This window comes from Castor canadensis, chromosome 7 (assembly GCF_047511655.1).
Source record: "Castor canadensis chromosome 7, mCasCan1.hap1v2, whole genome shotgun sequence".
NCBI lineage: Eukaryota > Metazoa > Chordata > Mammalia > Rodentia > Castoridae > Castor > Castor canadensis.
The window spans coordinates 59,070,545-59,094,449 of NC_133392.1; the positions used below are offsets into that span (position 1 = coordinate 59,070,545).

Sequence of the window (23,905 nt, forward strand, 5' to 3'; positions counted from 1 at the left end):
CCAACTCTTGCTCAAGCTTTTATTTTCAATTTCAGGGAAACTTCCTTCAGTTCCTATTTATTTTATTACTACTTTAAAGAATCATCTTTAAGTCTCTAAAGAAAATTTTATCAAAGTATCAAACTTGGCCACTTTTTAATTTTGAGCTCCAATATCTTAAGAATCCATTGTGCTATAATAAAGATAGATTTGCTATTCCCTAGAAATGATCCAAACTATTATTTTGTTACAGCATGCAAGACGACAGCATAGAAGCTTCTACGTCCATATCTCAACTTCTAAGAGAAAGCTATTTAGCAGAAACCAGACACAGAGGCAACAATGAGAGGAGTAGAGCAGAGCCTTCCTCTAACCCTTTCCATTTTGGCAGTCCTTCTGGGGCTGCGGAAGGAGGAGGAGGCCAAGATGACCTTCCAGATCTTTCAGCCTTTCTGAGCCAAGAAGAATTAGATGAAAGCGTCAACCTGGCAAGGCTGGCCATTAACCACGACCCTTTGGAGAAGGCAGAGGATGCTCAAGCTAGAAAACGTCTGTCTTCTGATCAGTTGAAACTGTCACCTAAGTCAAGTTTTGAGCCTAACTTCTGCCAAGATAACTCTCCAAGTCCTTCCAGTTCTAAAGAGAGCTCTCAGGAGACAAAACGGCCCCAGTATAGTTCTGAAAGCCAGTCCAAAAAAGTGTTCCTCAATAAGGCTGCTGATTTCATAGAGGAGCTGTCCTCCCTGTTCAAGGCCCATAGCTCCAAAAGGATTCGACCCCGTGCCTGCAAGAACCACAAGAGTAAGCTGGACTCTCAGCACAAAGTGGCTCAGGAAAGCAGCCCCAGAGAGAGAGCGTCTGTTCCCATCCCCATCCCTGCGGACACGAGGGACAACGAGGTCAACCACGCCTTGGAACAGCAGGAAGCGCAGAGGCGCGCAGCTGAGCAGGAGGCGGCTGCGGGGGACACCACTCCGGGGTCCTCCCCTTCATCTCTATACTTTGAGGAGCCTCTCGGGCAGCCCCCCCGCTTCACCCAAAAGTTACGGAGCAGGGAAGTGCCCGAAGGAACCCGGGTACAGTTGGACTGCATAGTGGTAGGAATTCCGCCACCACAAATAAGGTAAAAATGTCCCCTTAGTAATGTTTGGCGACCGTTTTTCATCGACCGACCGTGGCTCTCCGAAGCATTGCCCTTAGTGTGTGCCTTGAGAAAAACAGCCGTGTCTAAAGCAGCTCTGCTCAATAGAAATGTAATACTAGATACGAAGGGAATTTAACATTTTCCAGGGCTGAGGATGTAGCTCGCGGGTAGAGCCCTTGCCAGGCATGTGTGAGGCGCTAAGCACTGCAGTACACACATACATATGTACACACCTGCACACATACACACATGCATACACACGTACACACATGCACACATGTACACGCATGCATACACATACACACGCATGTATGCGTACACACGTACACATGCATGCTCACATGCACGCGCACACACGCACATGCACACACATACACACACAGGCCCACATGCATACACACATACATGTATTTTCTGGAAACATTTTTAAACATTTTTATTAGCCTACAATAGCCCTACGGGAGGATTCATCGTTACATTGCTCCCTCATGCCCCTCCCTACTTCTTAGAACAATTGCAGCAGGTTTCATTGTGTTTTCCTACACATATGCACACTACAGCTACCATTTTCGTCCTCCTTCACCCTCTTGTTTACCCTCCCCCCTCCCACTGGTACCCACGCCCAGAAGAACCTGTTTTACCTGCCTGTCATTCATTTTTTTCAGTGTATATTGACTGTTCACGGGGTTTCACTGTGGGATTTCACACATGTATATTGTGCTGTAATCAGATGAACCCCTCTATATTTACTCGTTATGGTCCTCCTCCCCAATTATTCATCAGCTTTCAGTGCATATCATTATACCAACTTCATAAATAAACTTTGTAGAAGCCACATTTTTAAAAAGCAAAAAGAACAAAATAAAACTAAGGTTAGTAATATGCCTTATTTAGTCAATATATTAAAATTTTTATTTCAACATGCAATCAATATAAGAATTATTAATCAGATGTTTACATTCTATTTGTCATACCAGGGATCCAAAATCCAGTGTGAATTGTACACTTCACTTACAGCACATCTCAGTTTGGATGCTAAATTTTCCTAGGAAAAACTTAGTCTGCTTTTAAGATCTCTACTCAATGAATACCCACAATTTATTTATTTATTTATTTATTTATTTATTTAGAATCTTTAAGAAAGCCCAAGAAGGGGCTGGAGGCATAGCTCAAACAGTAGAGCCCAGCAAGTACAAATCCTGAGTTCAAACCCTAGTACCACCACCAAAACAAAACAAAAAAGCCAAGTAGTAGGATAAAGGCTGACAGAATTAAGAGAATAAGGTTGGTTTTTAAGCACTTGTTTTACATGTATTAAATTATCATAACTTTTTCATTGTTTGCTTTGTGAACACTCTTCTCCCTAATTCCCAAGTCTTTCTGTAAGGTCACTGATGAGTAGAGGGGACATTCCTCTTTTATTTGCCTACCATAGTCAGCTTTTCTGTGAGGCAAAAGCTCAGGGCTCCTGACTTGTAAAGGTTATACCTAATTTTGTGTTCTAATTTTATATTGTGTTTTAAAGGATCTCTTCCGCATTTATGGTCCCTGGAACCAGCCTTAGCCCCCAGGGTGACATTTTCTGCCTCTAAGAGTATGATGTCATAATATATGAATAGTGTGGCTAAAATGTATTATCATTGTAGAGAATTGCTGGTGTTTAGAGTCCTGTAAGAGAGACTGGGCTTCCTTAACCACTTAATTGTTACTAGTGTATAACTTCCTATTATAGGACAATAATGATGTTAATACTAATGGTATTTTACTTACATATGCATGTTAATTCAAAGGATTCTGGCTCAAAAATGTGTTCATATATTGAATTCAGCTTTCAAAGGCAACATAAAGCATATCAAATATTATGTGTACAATGATATAGACATTTTACCGTCAGGTTATACAACTGACCTGCTTGAAGGCAGAATGCTGTTGGTTTTTATCTTTGAATCTTGAGCGCCAAGCATAGCTTCTGGCCCATACTAGACATTCAGGTATGTTGAGTAAACTAATGAATAAAGAAACGGGGGGAGGGACCGTACTTGCAGGTATAGCTCTACTGTTCAGCACTAGAGAATTTTTTCTGACATGTAGAGTACCAGAAACCACAAGAAGAACCTCTGGTGTCCTGAATGTGCAACTGGCTCTTCGTGTTGCTTCACTGCACCTGCCATTTGCCACCAATGGTTGTTCTCTTTTGGGAGAGAAAGAGGGAAGAACACTTCTGAGTGGAAGAGGAGGGGGAGAGGGAGAAGGAAGAGGAGGGGGAGAAACTCAACTTAGATTTAAATCAGGAATGAGATTGTTGGTCTAAGATGTGGGAGAGGGCTGGAACTGAAGAGCACAGGGCAGCACCGACTCTTCTGCTTTAAACATGACTGATGACTCTTGCTGGGACTCTGGTCAGTAACGCTAGTGAGATGTTATTCCCACAGCCTGATAGGACCACATTCTGGTACCTGGGCAGTCTAAGTCTGGTGATGGCTGCTCAAGTTATAATGTCCATGCAACTTAGGTTTGCCTGTCTAACTCACTAGTTTCTGGAAATAGATTTTTTTTTTTAATAGACCAGATCATTCAAAGACTTACCTTCCCATTTCTCAGCCATTACAATCTCAGATAGAAGAGTGAACTCAGTGTACCACTGAAGAAAATCAACTAGGAAATATAAAGTATTCCTCTCCCTCCCCCCAAAAAATGTAATCTGATAGCCACTCAAAAACTCCTTGTCAGCCAAGTGAAAATTTATAACTCTATCCATTTAAAAGTAAAAGAAATACATACAGCTTCCACATAGCAATACTAATTTTTCCTGGAAAATTTTTTTTGAGACAGGGTCTCACATTATGGTAAACCAGGCTTGCCTCAAACTCGAGATCCCCCTGCCTCTGCCTCCCAAGAGCTGGGATTACAGGAAGGTGCCACCACATCTGGTTTAGGAATAATTTCTTTACTGACAGAATTTATGACTTGTCTCAACCATTGATTTGATGCCTGAAATTATTAATAGGAATTAAGGAAATTCATTTCTGAATGAATTTGTATATAATTTCACAACTAAAATTATTTTTAAAAATTTATAATTTCCCAGGTAGGTTATTAGCTATTGTTATTTTACTGAGCACAGAATTTATAAAGCTCTAATCAGAAAACAAATATTTGTTTAACTTTTAATTTGAGCTCAGCATTGTTGCCAATGCAATGACATAGACAATATAAATATTTCCCCACCTTCAAAGGGCTTGCAATCCAATTAAAAGAATTAGTCCTATAGGCCAGGAGGATTAGAAAGGTGAAAGAAGGCTTCAAGGATACACAGTTTTTAGTTGATCTTCGAAGACTAAAAAGAATTTTGCTGGAAATTGATTCATTTATCCATTCAACAAATACCTACTAGCTACTAATGTTATTCATCAAGACCACAAAACAATTGTGAGTTACTGGAGGTCAGTAACCTTGTTTTGAAACCAAGTCTAAACCATTCTGAGAGGTTAGCTCATAATCTAGTATGGAAATCAGAGACATATAATCAAAACACTACAAGATTGTGCAGTAGGGGCTATGACAGTAGTATGTATAAGATGCAATAGTGACTCAAAGAAGATGTGAGTTACTTTGCCTGGAGTGCAAGATAAAGAAAGCACTAACACAGGAGTTGGACAAGGCCACGTATAGAAGGGGAAAGCAAGTCAAAGGCCCTGAAGCAAGTGTTTTTAGGGAATCACAAATACTTGATCAATAACCTGAACAAGTAAAGATTAGAGCTACAATTCAAGAGGTGTCTGGAAGGGAGGAGCCCTCTCAGGACGAATCAACTCAACATGTTTGTATTCGGGTACAGACGCTGGCATGGCAAAAATATTTTTTAAGCGACAGGAAGGAGACTGACCTAACTGGAAAGGAAAGTAGAGCCAGAAGATTTTGAAGAGTCTTAAAGGCAAGGCAGAAGAGGTCAGACTTGGTTTCAAAACAAATGAACCTATCTAAGGTTGTGTAAGGAAGGAGCAAAATGAAAGGATTTAAGGCAAATGGTTCTGGAAGGATGGAGTAGATCAGAAAAGGGTGGTGCTCTGAGACTACTTGGCCAGGCATGGGACACTCTGGTGGGATAGAGATGGGTGCAGTGATAAAGAAAAGAAAAAAAAAAGTGACCAATACTTAGAAGAAAAGAAATCAGACTGAACTTGGTGACCAACTAGATGGAAAGGATGAGTTTAAAACAAAACAAAATAAAAAAAAACCTACTCCACAAGTTTGAAGTTGGGTACCTGAAAGAAAGATGGGGGTCATTGGCTAGGACTCAAATAATGGAAGAGGTGTAGATTTGTGAAGACGATTGATGGATATTTGAGGGGATTGGAGGCAGGTAAGGAGCACATCCAATAAGCAGTCAGAAATGCAGTGCAGAAGGAGCTAGAGCACTTCAAGGAGCAATCTGGATACTGGGGAAAGTCTGACTCAGTATACCTGTGCCCTTATGCAAAGATCCTGCATTGACCTGGCCCAGGTCATTCATTTTCACCCATATTCTTGACACAGCCAAAGGGCTGCCCGATATTTACAAAGGGATTGCATGTATAGGTAACACGTACAGCCATCTCCTAGCTGTTGTTCAGCTCAGTGTTAGAATGGAAATCTCTCTCTCTCTCTCTCTCTCTCTCACACACACACACACACACACACACACAAAATTTAAAGATAAAACCAGTGCTATTGGATTGAAGGGGGTAGCTAGAGAATCCTGGAACCCTCCCTACCTGCTTGCTCACCCCTGAGAATCTTCAGGTGCATCCATAGCACCCAGGAACACAGATACTGATCCAGAGGATTCTTTAAATACACACATTAAAATAGTAAAATAATAAGTCATTTCAGTTTGCTAAACAGGAACACCACAGTCAATAAGAGAGTTAAGTTTCTGACTATTTTAACAAGAAAACATAATAAGCATACTGAGCAACAACCCATGTGCTCCTACGCATCGTCAGTATTTTACCCATGTTCTTATAACCTTGGATCAGTAAGTTGGAAAACCATTTTTGCTTATATTAATGATTTAATTGTGTCTAAGTTATTTTGTAAGTGGGATTCTATGTGACTGAAGCTAGTGTTGCTGAAAGCTTGTTAAGCTTGACAGTAGCTTTTGATTGGTTGTCCTAGAAAACGAAATGCACTGATGCATTACCCACAGATGAAAGAGTCTGCAGGAATTCACAACAAATGGCCATGATCCTCTTTTGTATCCTGACTCCAAATTCTTTTCCCAGGAATGGACAGCTGGCTCACTCTGTGTTTGCTGGTACACAACCTTCTGAGGCAGCACAAATTTACCTTTTTATAGACATCAACTCCCACCATTGCTGTTAAGTTTTGTTTATTACTACTTCTGGACATTTGCCTATAAGCCGTGTGCCCAAGAAATAATAAGGAAACAAAACAGTTATAAAGAAAAAGAATATCTTAAATGATAGAGGAGAATTTCATCTTAAATTACTTAGGGTTTTTTCTTCTACCTCTTGGGACAATCCAGATTATTCATCCATCCAACAAAGACTCAGTAGCTATTCATGTGCCGTGGTAGGCACTAAAGTGAAAGCAACAAACAAGACAGAGAAATTCCTACCTTCAGGGAGCTTAGAGTCTATAAAGGGACATGGATAATAAACCAAAATTCCACAAATGATTATATAATTGTAATTGTAATAAGCTTCATAAAGGAGGAGAACAAACCTTGTGAATAGGTTGGAGGTTTTCCTAAAAAGTGGCACTGAAGAAAGCCAAAGCCTCAAGGAAGATTAGGAGTTAGCTCTCGGCAGAGTCAAGTGTGCAAGAAGCATGGAGGCTGAGGGAACCTTGAAGCTCTTGGGAAGCAAGGCAATTGTTGAGTTTTCCTCCTCACCAACAGTGAGGAGGAAGTGGTTTGAGGTAAGTCCAGAGAGGGAGGAGAGGTCAGATTCTGAGGAGAGGCCAGCCTCCAGGACAGTCCCTGGACAGGTGGGTCCCTGGACCAGCAGCATCAGCACCTTAACAGGTAGGCAAGTTCACAGGTCGGACCTGGGACCTCCTGAATCAGCATCTCTAGCAGAAAGGCCAGTCACCTGTTTTGACAAACTGTTGATAATTGTTGAAGCTAAGCCATGTGTGTCTCTCTGCTTTGTGTATGTTTGTAAGTTTCCATAATACAATTTTTTAATAAATAGTAGTAAGCTCATGTAATTAAGTTTTATATAAGTAGAATCAGAATATCTACATTTTTCTACTACTTGACTTTTTCTTCCCTAAAAAGTATCTGTAACTCTAATTCACTCTTTTTCGTGACCATATGGCATTTTACTACATGGCCAGATGATCGTATTACTGCCATACGTTTCAGTTGCTTCCAGGGTTTTTCCTCCCCTGAAGAATGACATGTATTTCTAATACCGTCCCCTGGTTTATGAGTTTTTCCTGGTGGTGCATGAGTGTGTCTAGGCATAGAATTGCTGGCAGAGTTTACACATCTTCAACTTCATAATAGTACTAAATTATTTTCCAGAGAAATGGTTTTAGTTTATATTCCCACAACATTGTGTAAGAGTTTTGGTTGTTTTATGTCACTGCTGGTATTGATAACCCCAGAGTGTTTTTTGTTTGTTTGTTTGTTTTTGGATTATGTACCATCAGACTTTTCAAGTTTTGCCAATCTAATAGCTATGAATTGTTATCTTGTAAGGTTTTGATGTTCATTTCCATAGTTACTAGTTCGGTTGTGAATTCTTTCCTTTTATTGACCATGTAGGTTTCATTCTTCTATAGGGCCGTTAACATCTTTCACTCAGTTTTCTATTAGGTTGTTCTTTCTTATTGACTCGTAAGACTTTTTAAACATCCTGGATCCTAACCATGTGACATATGTTATCAAAATATACTCTCCTGGTTTGATTTGTCTTTTTGGTTTTTTCCTATGGTGTCTTTTGATAATTAGATGTTCTTAACTTTGGCATCAATTTAATTTTTCTTTTATGGTTTTTGTTTTTGGTAGTTTGTGACTAGTTTAAGAATTTCTTCCTAAACCAGGTGCCAGTGACTCATACCAGTAATCCTAGCCACTTGGGAGGCTGAAATCAGGAGGATCGATGTCCAAAGCCAGTCTGGGAAAATAGTTCAAGAGACTCGCTCGCCAAAATAACCAGAGCAAAATGGACTGGAGGCATGGCTCAAGTTGTAGAGTACCTACTTTGCAAGTGTGAAGCCCTGAGTTCAAATTACAATCCAACCAAAAAAATTCTTCCTAACCCTAAAGTAAAAAAAAAAAAAATTCTTCTGTATTCTCCTCCAAAAGTTTTATAATTTACTTTCCATATTTAAGTTCTAAATCCACTTAAAATTGACTTCCATGTGTTGTATAAACCAGGGAATCCATTCCTTTTTCTTTTCTTTTTTTTAAGATTGACTAACCAATTGTTCCCATACCAGTGTATGGAAAAGTACATCTTTTTCCCCCAGATCTCCAGTGCCAGCTCCATCACACATTGAAATTCCATGAACATGTGTATCTAGTGCTGGGCTTTCTATTTTTGTCCTTTCTTTCTTTCTTTTATTACAATAGATTTTTAACAGTCCTGAATTTCTTATTTTTTCATTTAAAGAATTTTTCTCTTCTTGGTCTTTTCCTCTATGAAATAAATTTTAGAATCATATCAAATTCCACAAAAAATTTAAAAATCATTTAAGATTTTTGGAGCACTGAATTTGTTGATTAGTTTAGGGGGATTTGGCATCTTCAAAATACTAAGCTTAAGTAGTCAGGAGTGTTTTTTCATTTCTTTAGTGTTCTTTGATGATTTCAATAAAAATTTGTAATTTTTTTCTTTGTGGCATTGGGGATCAAACCCAAAGCCTCACCCATGCTAGAGCTACATCCCCAATGTAAAATTATTATAACTATTTCTCTCTGTGTTGCAAATCTTTGCTTAGCTTTATCTTTAGGGATATTGTAAATGGCTCTCTGTTTGTTTGTTTGTTTGTTGAGACAGGGCCTCACTATGTAGCCCACACTGGCTCAAACTCCTCATCTTTCTGCCTTAGCCTCCCCAAGGCCACCAGGCCTGACTAAATGGTACCTTCTTTAACAGTTACATTCTATGTTTGCCATGTATAGAAATGCAATTGACTTTTCTAACCTTGCTAAATTCATGAAACAATTCTCCTTTGGGAAATCTTTCCTCATTCAACAGCTGCTAAATACATGAAAATTTACCTGTAGAGTTTTTTTTAGAGTTCTTCCTTCCAACCCTCCTCCTCCTTCTTTCTTCCTTCCTTCTTTCCTTTCTTTCTTTTTCTTCTTTTTGTGGTACTGGGGTTTGAACTCAGGGTATCACAGTTGTTAGGCAGGTTCTTTACTCTTGAGATATTCTTCCAGCTCTGTCTGGTTTTTTTTTTTGTTGTTGTTTTTTGTTTTTTTTTTGTTTTTTGTTTTGTTTTGTTTTGTTTTTGAGCTGACTAAATCCTTGAGCACAATGTTGAAGAGAAGTGATGATACTGGATGTTTTATTTCTGATCTTAGCTGGAATGCTTTCCATTTTTTAACATTATCTAGCATTTTCATAAGTACTTTTAGCAAGGAAGATTTAAGATTTTTAAGTTAATTTTTAATATTTTATTTTATTTGGGGGGTTGGCATGGGGTTTGAACTCACTTCTTCTTGCTTGCAAAGCAGGCGCTCTACTACTTGAGCTGCACCTTCGGTCCATTTTGCTCTGGTTATTTTGGAGATGGATTCTCATGAACTATTTGCCCAAGCTGGCATAGAACCATGATCCTCCCAATCTCAGCCTCCCAAATAGCTAAGGTTACAGGAGTCAGCCACCATGCTTTGCAAGATGTTTTAAATTCATGAATGGTTATTGAATTTTATCAAACTTTTTTTCTTTTTTCCTTTACTCTGTTAATATGGTAAAGAATATTAGCTTTTAATATTAAAACAAAACTTAAATTCTTGGGATAAAAACACCTTTGTTATAATCTATCATCTTTTTATATATTTCTGGATTTGGTTTGCTAATTTTTGTTTAGAACATTGGCATTTTTGTTTGAGTATGAAATCAGCCTCAATTGTTCTTCGCATATTTTTATCAGAAAAGAATTGCCCAAAGCCCCAGGTATTTAATCTGTGCAATTTGCATCGTATGCTGTTTACAGTTTGCATCTTTCTGATTGGTTGGGGCATCCATTCTGAATCAGCTGTTAATTTTTATGAGCATTACTCCTATCTAGATGGTGGGAGTGTGTGGACCAAGTGGTAGAACACCTGCCTGGCAAGCATGAGGCCCAGAGTACAACCCCCAATACTACCCCAAAAAAGCAGGGGAGGGATCATCTCAAAATGGTAGACTGCACACATGGACCTGTCTTCCCTTCCAACACTCCAAAACCTAACTGAAAAACACTATAGAATGCGATCTATAATCTGAAAATGTTAGAAATTCTTCAAGGGTAGAAATTCCATATGGAAGGGACAGATCTAAGTTTTGTGGGCTTTGATGTTTACACAATTTGGGAGGTTTTCTTTAAAATAAATAATGCAAAATTGTGAACACACAATTAAGCATAGGGCTTTGAAGGGAGCCATGCAAACCTAAGCTTCATTGGTTTCCTGATTAATCCACCCTGAGGCAGAAGAAAGCTGATTGACAATGAAATTCAAAATCCAAATCAGATCCAAAATAGATGGCTGAAGAGCTAGGAACTCTTCTGGGCGTGCTTCAGACTCAGAGGCAAAGGACACCTTAGGCAGGAGAAGACCCCAAGCAGCCGGTGGGGATTAATCTGGGAACTGCATTCAGGGCAGCTGTGTCCTCCAGGGCCTCCTGCTTCCCTTTCTCGGGCAGAGGAACAAATCCAGCCTTTACACAGAAGCCAGAGCAGCAACTGTGCTCTGGAGAGGCAGGGCAGCGTCCCAGATAGCTAACAATAGCCAGGAGGACTGAGGAGCCACTAGAACACAGTGTACACTTACCTGAAACCATGGTCTGCCTCTCTCCAACAATCACCAGAAACAACCCCTGTAATCAGAGCCAACAGCCCTGAGCAAGCAAGGTTTTCAAACATCTGAGGAAAATCAACACTAGGAAAGGCTCCCAATTGAGCAAATAGAAGAATTTATTCTGAAAGATTTAACATAGCAAACCAAAGAAAGGAGAGAGATTGTAGATGGCAAGACAGGGACTTTGGAAAGTTGAAGGAGGACGGAATAATCATTCTTTTAACCAGCATTATTAGTGGTGAGTTGGGATAACACATTCAAACTGCACTTAGAAGTTGTTAATGTGCTAAAACAATGAGTCATAATATTTACCCAAGCCATGTGTTCAATGTAATAGTAACCTAACAGCCGAATAGTGATGTACAGCCAAAAGCTTTTAAAAAAAAAAAAAAGCCCAGTGAAATCTCAAAAATGTCTCTCTTCAGTGCCCCCCTTCCCTGGCATGGTAGCTAGCCAGTGAGCAGATCTGGCAAGCTATCCTGGGCACCAAAGGTGGTTTCTTCTTTGTCATTTGGACGTGCCTATTTCCCCAGCCCAATGACTCATTTCTGCTGAGCCATTCTGTAAGTGCCATGAGGATTTGGCATGCTGAAACCATGCAGCTAGTGAGGGCATTTCAGCGAAAGCGTGCCCTAACATGGACAGACTGCGAGGAGCGTTTCCTCCTGCCCTCACGTCTTCAGCATGGCCGGGTAAAGTTTATACCTTTTCAGGGGGCAGCCTGACCAGCATGTGATTTCTGAGTGGGTCATGGTGTTAAAATCGGAGGCACGGTTACGGATTGTTCTTTGGGCCTGCCTGTCCATTTGAGCATGGATAAAAAACGCTTCTGACAGAGAGTTCAGGCATTTCAATCATCCCATTTATCTCCTCCTGGCTATCCAATTATCCACAGATGATTCCGCTCTCATTTTGGTAAGGATGAGAACTCTTATGGAAAGAATTGAGATAATCCTATAATGTTTACATGAGCGAAGGTATTTCTTTGTTTTGAAATAGCTATTTTTATATGTTTTATTAAATAATTAGAACTAAATTGCTTAAAAAGTCAAATATTATTAAAGAACAAATCATTTCAACTCTCTTTGCAATTTCCTGTTTATTTCCCTCTAGATTTCTGAATAATATGCCAATGGTTCTCAAAAATACAATTTTTTTGACAGTACTGAGGATTAAATTTAGGGCCTTGAGCTAAACAGGCACTCTACCACTTGAGCCTCTCCATCAGCTCTCGGATCACCCTCAACAATCTTCAAATTCATTGAGTCCCCAAAGAAATTTTGTTTCTATGAGTTATAATTATGGGTCATATTATGAATTAAAACCAAGAAATGTTTTAAATACTTATTTATTCATTTTTAAATGAGAATGATAAACATATGGGTATAAATAGTTTTATAAGGAATTACTATTTTCCAAAGCAAAAAGGTCAGTAAGAAGAGTAGCACTGTTTTACATTTTTTGCAAATCTCTTTAGTGTCTAGCTCAATAGAAGACAGCTGAATTCTCATACCTGCTTCTGCATTCATTTTTTTTCTAATATGTTTCTTGGGTTGCAGTCAGTAAGATGAATGGATGCCAATAGTGTTTTAATGACATTTCCAGATCATTGTGGCTCGAATTATTTAATACTACACCAAAATTTAACTAGCAGTGGTTTGTTAAAGGTTAGTTGCAATGGGAAGTCTGAACCCAGACCAATGAACTTTGTCCTCTGCTACACTAACACCCATTGGTCTGACTTGAACTTGGAATGGATACCACCACACACTCGTCATTTGGAAAATGAGTAATGCAGACCTTCCAAAGGGTAACATATTTTATTGTGTGTATCAGAAAACCACATGTGTTAATATCATTACTGATTTCATTCATGTCTTTAAGTATTAGGAAACCCTAAACTCACTATGGGGGGTACACATTTTCTAATTTTTTTCTTGGAAAGCTCAAATTGTTTTATTGGCAACAAATGCTATCAGTTCTTTTTACTTTAAATGACAGGCTTGTTTCCTTTCTTTTTGAGAAAATACCTTTGGACTACTCATGTTTGAATAACCATAATTTGTCTGTCAGTCATTCTTTCAAGTTAAAACATCATTTCATGCATTAAGCAGCAAGTTCCACCCTCAGCCCAGCGTCACACAAAGGCTCTTCATGGGCAGAACAAATGTTTTGCCCCCCTTCCCGCTTCACCATCCAGAAACTTAAGAAACATGGACTCAAGGTTGAGACTTGATGGAGGACATTTTTCCTTGAAACTGTATTTTTTTTTCTCTTTGACTGTGGGTGTAGTGGTGGGCCCCATAACCACAGTCGGTTTTGTCACAGTGCTTTACTTTGTATTACTAAAGCACCAACAGCTTTTCCCACTGGCTTTTGCCACACGAAAGGGTCAATAATCTCACTTTTGTTTTCACGAAAAGTACATTACACCGTAGTGTAGTCCGGGGAGAGTCACTGTAATAGGCTTATACTGCTCTTGCTCAGTGTGCTAACATAAGCCCTTTTCTGTTGACTTCCTGTTCTGTCAGATGGTGGCTTAGCATCTCTGTATTAAAGCAGCCCCCCATTTTCCCTTTCTTTATCACCTCAATGTAATCATATCACAGTGTTGCTTTAAAAAGCACTTAATGTTTATTTTCTTGTAATCGTGTGAGTATTCTTCACTACTAAGCCTGGTAGGGGAAAGTGAGTATTTCCTTGCTTACACAGTCATTTTCCAAACTTAAGCAATTTCCCTATTTTCCATTCCATGTCTCATTCCCCAGTGTTAGCAGACGCTCTGGGATTCTGCTACACAAATCAGCTTCTTTCTCTAGGGTGTCCTTGCGGGATTGGTTCCAGGACTCCCCTGTGGATACCAAAACCTGCAGGTGATCAAGTCCCTTTTCTAAAACTCTTTTATTTGCATATAACCAGTGCATATCTTTCATATATCTTATATTTTTCTTGGTGCTAGGAAATCAAACCCACGGCCTCATGCCTACTAGGCAATGTTCTGCCACTGAGCTACATCCCCAGATCTTCCCACACACTTTAAATCACTCTAGATTACTTTTAATACCTAACACAGTATACTAGAATGTAAGTGCTATGTTAATATACATTATACTATACTGTTTGTGGGAATAATGACCAAAAAAAGCCTATACACATTCAGTACAAGATATTTTTCTAAATATTTTTGACCCACGATTGGTTGAATCTGAAAATCTGGAACCTACAGATAGGGAGGGACAAATGTACTACTTTGTATTTTGACCTACAGTAGATTCTTATTCTTGTTATTTGTTTTTATGTGCTCAGTTCTGTGGCCCTATCCCAAATTTGCCTTAATTCTCCAATCAGCTTGTGAAACTTGTAAATATTTTCTGTTCCATGCAGGTAAGCCTCGGGCACTCCTTCAGGCCCATTTGTTTTTCTCTAGAGAAATCCCTTCTGGCACTCCTCTTTCTCCTGCTCCAATATGAAGCAGGTCCTCACTCAGCCTTCTTGCTCAGATACTTCCCAGCCCCTCAGAGCATGGGCCATCTGATGGGGCATCTAAAAGCAATTTCCCTATTTTAAGCTCTATGTCTCCTCCCCTCTCGTTAGCAATCTTGTGCCTCCAAATCCCCAAATGCTTTGGGATTCTGCTGCATGAATTGACTTATTTCTCTAACATCCCATGTGGGCACTTGGTGTTCAGAATTCTCAACTCTCTTGGCTCCTCAATGTGTTCTCCATCTTCCAAAAGCTTCTGAGGTCTCAGGTCTACTTGGTCTTCCCTCTCATTCTTTTGGTCTTCATAGTTTTCTACCTTTAAGAATTTTTTTATCTCATGGTAGGAGCATTTCAGGAGAGGAATAAGGATGAACAATGGGTTCGACACATTGTGTTTAATTGGAAGCCCAGGATTTGTATTTGGAGCCACACATGCTCTGAGGATCAGTTCCTACAGGCTCCTGGGAGTCCTGGTAAGATGTGTGCACTGAGAGATTGGTGACCCCATCTCAAAAGCTGCACTCACTGTGTACTGGTTTTCCGTTTTCTCTTTTGACAAATCTACCAAACACTTATTTTCTAAGTACCTACCATGTGACAGGGCACTGGTGTAGTTGCTGGGATTATAGTAGTAAAAATAATCCCATGTACTTTACAGTCTAGTGAGGGGAGCAAACAATGACCAAGTATATATCAGGTGATGTCTAATAAGACAGCAAAAGAGGATGATGTGATAGAGTGAAGATAAGGTGGCCCATTGGAGAAGGGTCTGAGGAAGAACATTCCGAGGAGGTAACATTTCAGCTTTGGCCCTGTTAATAAGAGGATCTCTCCTTACGAAGATCTGGGAAAAGTACAAAAATTCCATGGCAGAATTGGACGTGGTGATGCACACCTGTAATCCTAGCACTCAGGAAGCAAGAGGATTGTGAGTTCCAGGCCAACCTGGGCTATGTCATGAAATCCTGGGTTTTTGTTGTTGTTTTTAAAAAAAAAAAAAATCCACTGTGAGGAATAGCTAAATGTGCTCACAGAATACAAAAAAGACCAATATGTCTAGAACATAAGGAAAAGAAGAGGGAGGTGGGTTCAGATGTCAGGGCTGAAAAGGCAGATTTGGATGTTATCCCAAGTAAAGTTTTAATTGAAACTGCTGGATGAGATGAGATGGCAAAAGGAGAGAAAGAAGAGAAAGAGAATTGTGCTAGGCACTGTGGATGCTGCAAGAGCAGATAAAGCACTGTCCCTACCTTCAAAAAATGTATAACCTAGGGCTGGGAGCCTGACTCAAGTGGTAGAGTGCCTGTCCAGCAAGTGCGAGGTCCTGAGTTCAAACCCCAGTATCTCCAGAATTTACCATCTAGTGAAATTGGTCAAACAAGACAAGTTTTCAAAACAGAGGCTAATAGAAGACAATATATAATCAAGTTTCATATGACATAGTACAGCTTTTTTAAAGGTGAAATTAGAAAAATAACCACTGAGAGTTGGTAAAATGTAGCTTTGTGTAGGAGGTGATATCTAAGTCAAATTTTGATGGATGAGTTATATTTGAAATTACTGAAAAACAAAGGAAGAAAATCTCAGATAGCAAAACGTGAGCAGACTTGAATATGGAGGTGACCAGGACTTGTTTCTAGGACAGGAAAGAACAGCCTGACCGTTGGGAAGTAGTTGAATAGGTGGGTTTACTTTAATGGGCTTTACAATGTTGATTTCTAAAGGGTGGGAGGAAAAGTTAAAGCACTGATGGTAGGAAAGGTTAGTGACTACCAGGGTGCCTTAATTTTTTTACATGGAACAGAATCAAAATCTATCCACTTAATTACTTTTTGTTATGTTGATTAATAAATGTTATTTCAAAAATGGAGCTATGCAAGGTGACACATGCTTATAATCCCAGTACTTGGGAGGTAGAGGCAGGAGGATCTCAGGTTCTAGGCCAGTGTGGTCTACATTGAGAGACCTGGTCTCTCATTGGAAACAATATAAAAGGGTAGAGTGAGACAACTTATTCCTATCTGTCATCATCCATTTCCCTTCACCCCTAACAGGTAGCCACTTTTGATTTGCATTTTATCTTTCCAGTTGTGTTTATGCCATCTGAGCCTCTGGGTAGAATCCTTTCCCATCTCTTCCTAGCTTCTGGTGGGTGCTGTCAGTTCTGAGTATTCCTTGGCTGACAGCTCAGCTGCATCACTCCAGTCTCTTCCCCCGTCATCAAATCGTGTTTGTTCTTTCTTTCCTTCCTTTTCCTTCCTGCCTGCCTTCCTTCTTCCCTTCTTTCCTCCCTCCTTCCTCCTTCCTTTCTTTCTTTCAGTACTGAGACTTGAACTCGGGGCTTGGCTCTCCACCACTTGATCCATGCCCTTCTTATAATGACCCCAGTCACATTGGATTAGGGCCACCCTGATGACCTCACCTTAACTTGATTCCATCTGCAAAGACTATCTCCACATAAGGTCACATTCTCAAGTATTGAGGGTAAGGACTTCAACCTATCTTTTGGGGAGAGCCATAACTCAACCCATAACTCCCAATTTCTTACAGCGCTATCTCCCTATATGTACTATTTTGTAACTTACTATTAAATTTAACTAATATCTTGGAGTTCTTTCCACATAAGTACTTAAGTGATCTTTCTTCATTCTCTTTTTAGAGCTGCAGAATGTTCCATTGTGAAGCTGTGTCACAGCATCAGTTCTTTGTGAATAGTAGGCTCATTTCCAATCTCACTGTTTCATTGAGTAGCCTGTACACTTATCATTTTGTAGGTATGCAAGATTCCAACAAGTGTTCTGTTGCAAGAATAAATGCATCCATGACTTTGGCAGTGTTGCAAGGTTCCCTTCATAGCATGATGAGATTTTTACATACCCACTAACAATGTATGAGAGTGATCAAACTTTTAGTTTTTGCCAAACCCTTGTGTGACAAATGCTAGAAATACCATTAATTAATGCTCATTTTTCTTATCATGTACCACCACATTTTAAGTATTATTTTGTATACATTTTTGGCTAAAACAAATCTATGCTATAAAAAAATTCTAATTTTGAGTATATAGAATTAAAATAAAAGACAATAACCTATAAAAAAAAAAAACCACTTAGCTTAGGTTACTTGCCAGAGTTGGGCCACTCCTGGGAGAATATGACCCATCCTCCTTACTCTGATGACCTAAGTAATAGAACAAATGAATTCTCAGTTATGTCAGATGCAGTTTTCTAGCAGGGAATGAGCCTGCCCCACTTCACATTTCTTATCACTTTGATGCTCTCTAAATAGCTAAGGTAGTGCTTATTTAGTGCATATACCAGAAAGCTGACAGTCATTTTAGGAGAAACCAAGTTCCATATCAAAAACCCTGCCTCAGGGTTGGCAGTACTTGCTTTCTCATGGTCTTTCTTAATAGGAGTTACTTCCTAATTCCTGAGTCAAGGGTCAATGTGGTTTGAATACCAACCCATCTCGTTGTTACAATGGAATAATACCATGGCAATGGATTGCTTAATGTTCTGACTCTAAATTAAGTTTATTACAGTCTCCTGCTCAGGAATTATCTGGAGCCATCTATGTTACTGAGTGTCATGTTTTAGTTGTGTCTAACCACCATGTTCCCTGTCTTGCAGGTGGTACTGTGAAGGCAAGGAACTTGAAAATTCCCCAGACATTCACATCATACAGGCAGGAAACCTGCACTCGCTGACCATTGCTGAAGCCTTCGAAGAGGACACGGGACGCTATTCCTGCTTTGCTTCTAACATCTATGGAACAGATTCAACTTCTGCTGAGATTTACATAGAAGGTAAGCAAAATACTCTGGAGCATGACACATACTAGGAAAACATATTTATAATAAACATTTATTGAGGATCTACTCTACCACACACTCTTCCAAGCAGGGGGGATGCAGCAATGAGCTAAGTAAACAAACATCTATAGACCCATACTGATGAGTTTACATTACAATTGGAGAGACAGAAAACAAATGAGATAAATAAATAAAAACATATACTATGATAGGTATATGTAACACTATGGAAGAAATAGCGAGAAAAATGGATATATACGTGCATATGTGAGTGTGTCCAAGCATGTGTGCATGTGTTGGCTGTAATTGTAGATAGGGAGGCCAGTGAAAACCTCACTAACCAAGTGACATTTGAGGGAAGACCTGGAGGAAGTGAGGGAGTGACCACAAGGATATTCAAGGGAGAGAAATTAGCAATTACAGCGGCCCAGAGATGAGAGTGTGCTAGTTTTGTGGAGAGACAGGAGCAGGATCTCACTATGTAGCCCAGACTGGCCTCAAACCCACAATCCTACTGCCTCAGCCTCCTGAGTGCTGAGACTACAGATGGATACCACAACACCCAGTGAGTGTGCTAGCCTTAAGGCAGAGATGAGCTAGTGTGGCCAGGGTCGAACAAGCTAGGAAAAAAGTCAAAGGAGATAAAGGCCAAAGTGGGGATGAGATGGAGGGAGGGGGGTGAGCTGATTGTGTAAGTCCTTGTAAGTCATTGCAGAGACTTTCATTCTTGCTCTGAGGGAGATGGGAAATTCTGGAGGATTCTGAGCAGAAATGGCTTGATAAGACTTACTTCTTAGCAGTACCTCTGGCTGCTTGAGAATACACTGAGGGGGTTAAAGGTAGAAGTATGGTGACCAGTTGAGAGCACTGGAATGGCATTTACCTTAGTTTAACTTTAAGGAAGCAATCAATTTCTGTTCCTCACATTTCTGCCTAAAGTTTTGTTCCGACTTCACTTCATCCTCTAAGTTTTTTCTGGTGACCATTCTTTAGCATTTTTTCAACTATACATAATATCTTATGTATACCTTGTCTTTAGCACTTACATATTACAGTATTATGAAATAAACGTCCATTTATTGACTAGGTTTTAATAGTAAGTTGGTCTCATTCTTCTTTATTCTTATCTCCAATAATTTACATAGTACCAAATACATAGTAAATATTTTTGATAAACATTTTGAAAGCTATTTTGATAAACATCTATTGAATAAGTACATGACTAGGAATGTGTTGTATGTTTTTAGCCTTGACTTTTCAAAGTACAATAAATACCTCCAGATTTAGCTCTGGAATTCACTATATTAAGAACTCAATCCAGGATCAAGGCTCAGCTAACAGTGCTGAGATTGGATTGCTGGATTTTTTTTTTTCTTTATGGCAACAGGACCTCAAACACTCCCACTTCCAAGATGAAGTATGACTTGTTAATATTAGAACAGGATGGAAGAGCACCCACCCACACCTGCGATGTTTGGAATCCAGTGTGATCCTTTCTTTTATTCAATCTGTGTAGCCCAGAGCATGAGAATTTATGAACACCAGAGAATTCCTGCAAAGATTGTTCTGTTAGTTCAAGGACATCAGCAAGCGTTTTTACATACTGGAACCCTTGAAATTGGCCCAGTTGATTTGAACTCTATCACTAACTACCCATGTGACCTTGAGTGACTCCTCCAACTGTTTAGGGTCTATTTCCTCATTTGTCAAATTGTGTATTGGTGCAGGGAATCACTGAATTCATTTCGAAGTCTAAATTCTTTTTAAGGTCTTCAAATGCCTAGAAACTAGTTTAACAAATTATCATCTTAAAAATCTCATGTCTTGATTTTATTTCTTCAGGAGTTTCTTCTTCTGATTCAGAAGGGGACCCTAACAAGGAAGAAATGCATAGGTAATTCTAATTTTCTATTTTACAGACTTAGTATCCTCAGATGCCAAGAAAACTCCTAATTACTGACTAGAACTTCAAGGGGGTAGCTCCAGGGTATGACCTAAATATAAATAAACAAATACATACATCATAAATGTAGATTTGGAGAAGATTCTACTTCTTTTGCTTAATTAAGCCTTGCCTAACTGATTAATTTGAGTATTCCTAATATTTAAACAATGAAGTGTTGCCTAGGAAATATCATCATAGTTATATCTACAGATATAAAACCAAATACTTATATCTACAAATATAAAAAACAAATAACCCAATGCTTTTTTAAAAAATCACATTTAAGTGGTACTCCCAAGAACACAAAATCTGGTGATCCTAAATTATATGTATATATTCCTAAATTATATGTGATATATAGTTTAGAATAATTTAAATTGCCATATATACGTATATTTACACACATATAATGATCTGGGCAGGTCATAACCTTTTTGCTAAACAGTAATAGTGAATAGTGAACAAAGCTGCATCCATCCATTCATCACCTTCCACAACCTTGAGTGAGCACCGACTCTACCCCAGGCACTGTACCAGATTCAATGGACAATAAGAAAAATCACATGCTTCCTGCCTTCAAGAGGTTCACAGTCTAGTAGAGGGAAATATGCAGAACGTATGGTGGTATGAGAAGAAATGAGTGAAGAGCATAGTAGCAAGAGTAATAAAGTCTGATAGACTGCGATGGCCATGCACAGGCTATACAGGATTTGGCACAAAAGACTATTGGTTTAGGAGGGAGAGAGAGATCACAAAAGGCTTTGCAGAGTTGGTAACCCTAAGATGAGTGTTGAAAGAACAGTAGGAGGATACCTCCCAAAACAAGCGGGGGCAGTCCAGGCAGGAGTCATGGGAACTAGAAACACAGCGCCTGTTCTTTGAGATTATCTTTTTTTTTTCTTTCTTTCTTTGAGATTTTTCTGAAGTAAACAGCAGTATTTGGAAAACTATGCTTGTGTATTCTGACCCTCTACTGCAGAGGGTCTACTCCATAAGGGTAGACATCATGTTTTACTCTTCAGGGTCCTTCGTGTGTCAACCTTGCAGTGATTTGCGTTTCGCACTTGCGCAGAGCAGAGGACTCCTCCTGAGCCCCTTTCTCATTCTCATGGCCTACATTCACTTCCTCCTCCTTTCCTGCTTTATGCCAGTCTCCTCCTCAGACATCTTCCTATCTGTCCAGCCTTTTTCTTTTTTTACAGTCTCCAAGGTACTACCAACTATTCTCTTTTAAAAATCACTCTAATTCTGATCCTGTCATTTTCCTGACTTAAATAAGGTTATTATCTGCAGGAAAACAGAACCCAAACGTGAAACAAATAAAAAATGTACAATCTTAAAACTGGCTTCCATACAAAGCCTTATTCAGTAGCGTATCCACCAGGCCCTCCTCCGCCTCATCCTCTCCACACTGTGACATCTCACTCAGACAATGTACGGTCCACTTTCACCTTTTCCTTCACTTTGCTAGGAATGCTCTCTCTCTCTCTGGCAATCTCCTATTTATCTTCCACAACCCAATCTAAATGTTCTCCTTCTTTGGGTTCTGTAATAAACTCCTCATCTATCACACACTCATCACTTCTTGCTCAAGGATCCCATAACCTGCTATGGGTATGAATTCTGAGATACAAACTTATATAAGCAAGAGATATCCTATTTATTTATTTGCTTTAAATCCAGAATTAGGATTTAAATTCATTTGTATATCTCAAAATAACTGTGACTTAAATGAGACAGATATTTACTTCTCACTTCCATAAAAATCAGGATTTGGATGTTGAAAGTGCTTCTCTTGCACCAGGTTCCAGTCTGCTTCCAGCTTTCTACTTCATCTCATGCTAAGGTGTGGCTTTCATGTTCGTAGTGTAAGAGGAAGACATAAGGGGCATGCTTGTCCCCCTTTTAGATCATCTCTCTTAAATTGCAAACCATTCAGCTTATCCTATGTCCAGAAAGTCGCCATGTGGCCACCCTCGCTTCAGTGAAGTATATTGTAGTCTCAATCTTGAGTAACCTAGTAAAGAAATCAAGGATTCTATTATTGTAGTAGAAAACAGATGATCTGAAACCACCATGTAATTCTGCTTCTGAGACCCCATCCTGCCTACCTTGGGAAAAAGTCAGCCTGTCATTATTTAGTGTCCTTTTCCCCTCTCCACAGTTGTACAAAGATCCCCAGGGTATATATCAAGCAGTGTGGGAGCAAGCACCATTCTATGCATCTGACACAAATTATCTCATTTAATTCTCACAAAACCATACAGAATAAGAATTCTTACTTCCTCATTTTAGAAAGGAGGAAGCAGAGGCAACTAAAGGTAGCATCCAGACCAAAGAGAGAGAAGGGCTCTGTCGTAGGGTTATCTTTCCCATGGGTTGTAAGTGAGAGGTCCATGGGCCAAATCTTGGGTTCTTTAAATCCAGTGCCTGTACTTCCTGGACTACTTCGGCACTGAAGGTTTTTGAAAGACTGGAGCCCTCTATCCAGAGGGGTTGGCATCCCCTTCGATTTTGTCTCTTGTCAGGTTGTCTGGCCAGATCCACCTACAAATCCTCCTCCTCCTCCTCCTTCCTCTCCTCCCCCTCCTCCTCCTCCTTGTTCTTCTTCTTCCTCCTCCTCCTTCTCCTCCCCCTCCTCCTTCTTCTTCCCTTCTCCTCTCCCTCTTCCTCCCCACCTCACCTTCTTCTCTTTCTCCTCTCTCTTCTCCACCAAACTAAATAATCTCCCCTTGTGCAGCCTTCTTGAGAATACTTCCTGGTTTTCTTGCCCTTCAAATAATCTCTTTCATTCAATGTATATAGATTTGAAGAGCTTGTGACTTCAGGCTGTTTCTGCTTTCTGCCATGCCAAAATGCCAGAGGTAAAGATTTATAAAGCCTGGCCTCTTTCTTGAAATAAAAAGAGGAAGAGAAACATAAGAGAACAACAACAAAGCAAATCTAAAAAGTTATCTCCTGTACATACTCTTTCTTGGATTCCAGGTAGTTGTTATTATGTCTGGCTCCCTGGCTAGACTGCAAATGAGTAACAGACGGACAGGAATAGTGTCTAAAACACCTTCATGTCTGCAGTGTCTAAAAAAGTATATATCAATGAAGCTCTTGGTAAATGTAGAGTATATCAAATGAAGGTTTTTATTACATTCAACCGTAAGCAGTGGTGGCAATACTAGTTTTGCTGGAAAACTTTGCACAAACAGTTATAGTTCTGTTTTATAATCTGTATTTTAATAATTTCTCAGAATCCAGAAGACAAATGAGGTGTCGTTACCTCCCACTACCTCTGCAAGCATTCCTCCATCAGTGCCCCAAGCCCAGCCACTGGTGGCCCAACCCAGAGTATCGACCATCCAGCAGGTACTACTAAGTGTTGTGGGCTAGGGTGGACACGCACCGTGATGGTGACAGTCTTGTACGGCATGATCCTGCTGTCCTCTGTTGTAATTCCATCATTTTGCACTTCCAATGTATGAGATGAGTGGCTTCTATTGCGTTGGGAACTTACTCGTCAGCCTC

The 23,905-nt window shown here is 39.6% G+C and overlaps 1 protein-coding gene and 1 pseudogene across 4 annotated transcripts in view; both read left to right on the forward strand.

Moving 5' to 3' along the window:
- Positions 1-23,905, forward strand: part of Mypn (myopalladin) — an 84,423-nt gene that overhangs the window by 14,204 nt on the left and 46,314 nt on the right. For 2 of the 4 annotated variants that reach the window (XM_074078994.1, XM_074078995.1), the window contains 4 exons: positions 233-1,102; positions 18,260-18,435; positions 20,284-20,335; positions 23,632-23,746. In XM_074078994.1, coding sequence (XP_073935095.1) covers positions 234-1,102; positions 18,260-18,435; positions 20,284-20,335; positions 23,632-23,746 — 1,212 coding nt within the window. In that variant the 5' untranslated portion in view covers position 233. Of the gene's footprint in view, positions 1-232; positions 1,103-11,706; positions 11,837-18,259; positions 18,436-20,283; positions 20,336-23,631; positions 23,747-23,905 lie in introns of those variants that run through there. The other 2 variants (XM_074078996.1, XM_074078997.1) reach the window with 2 other exon arrangements.
- On the forward strand, positions 3,153-3,353 carry LOC141425119 (small nucleolar RNA U3; annotated as a pseudogene).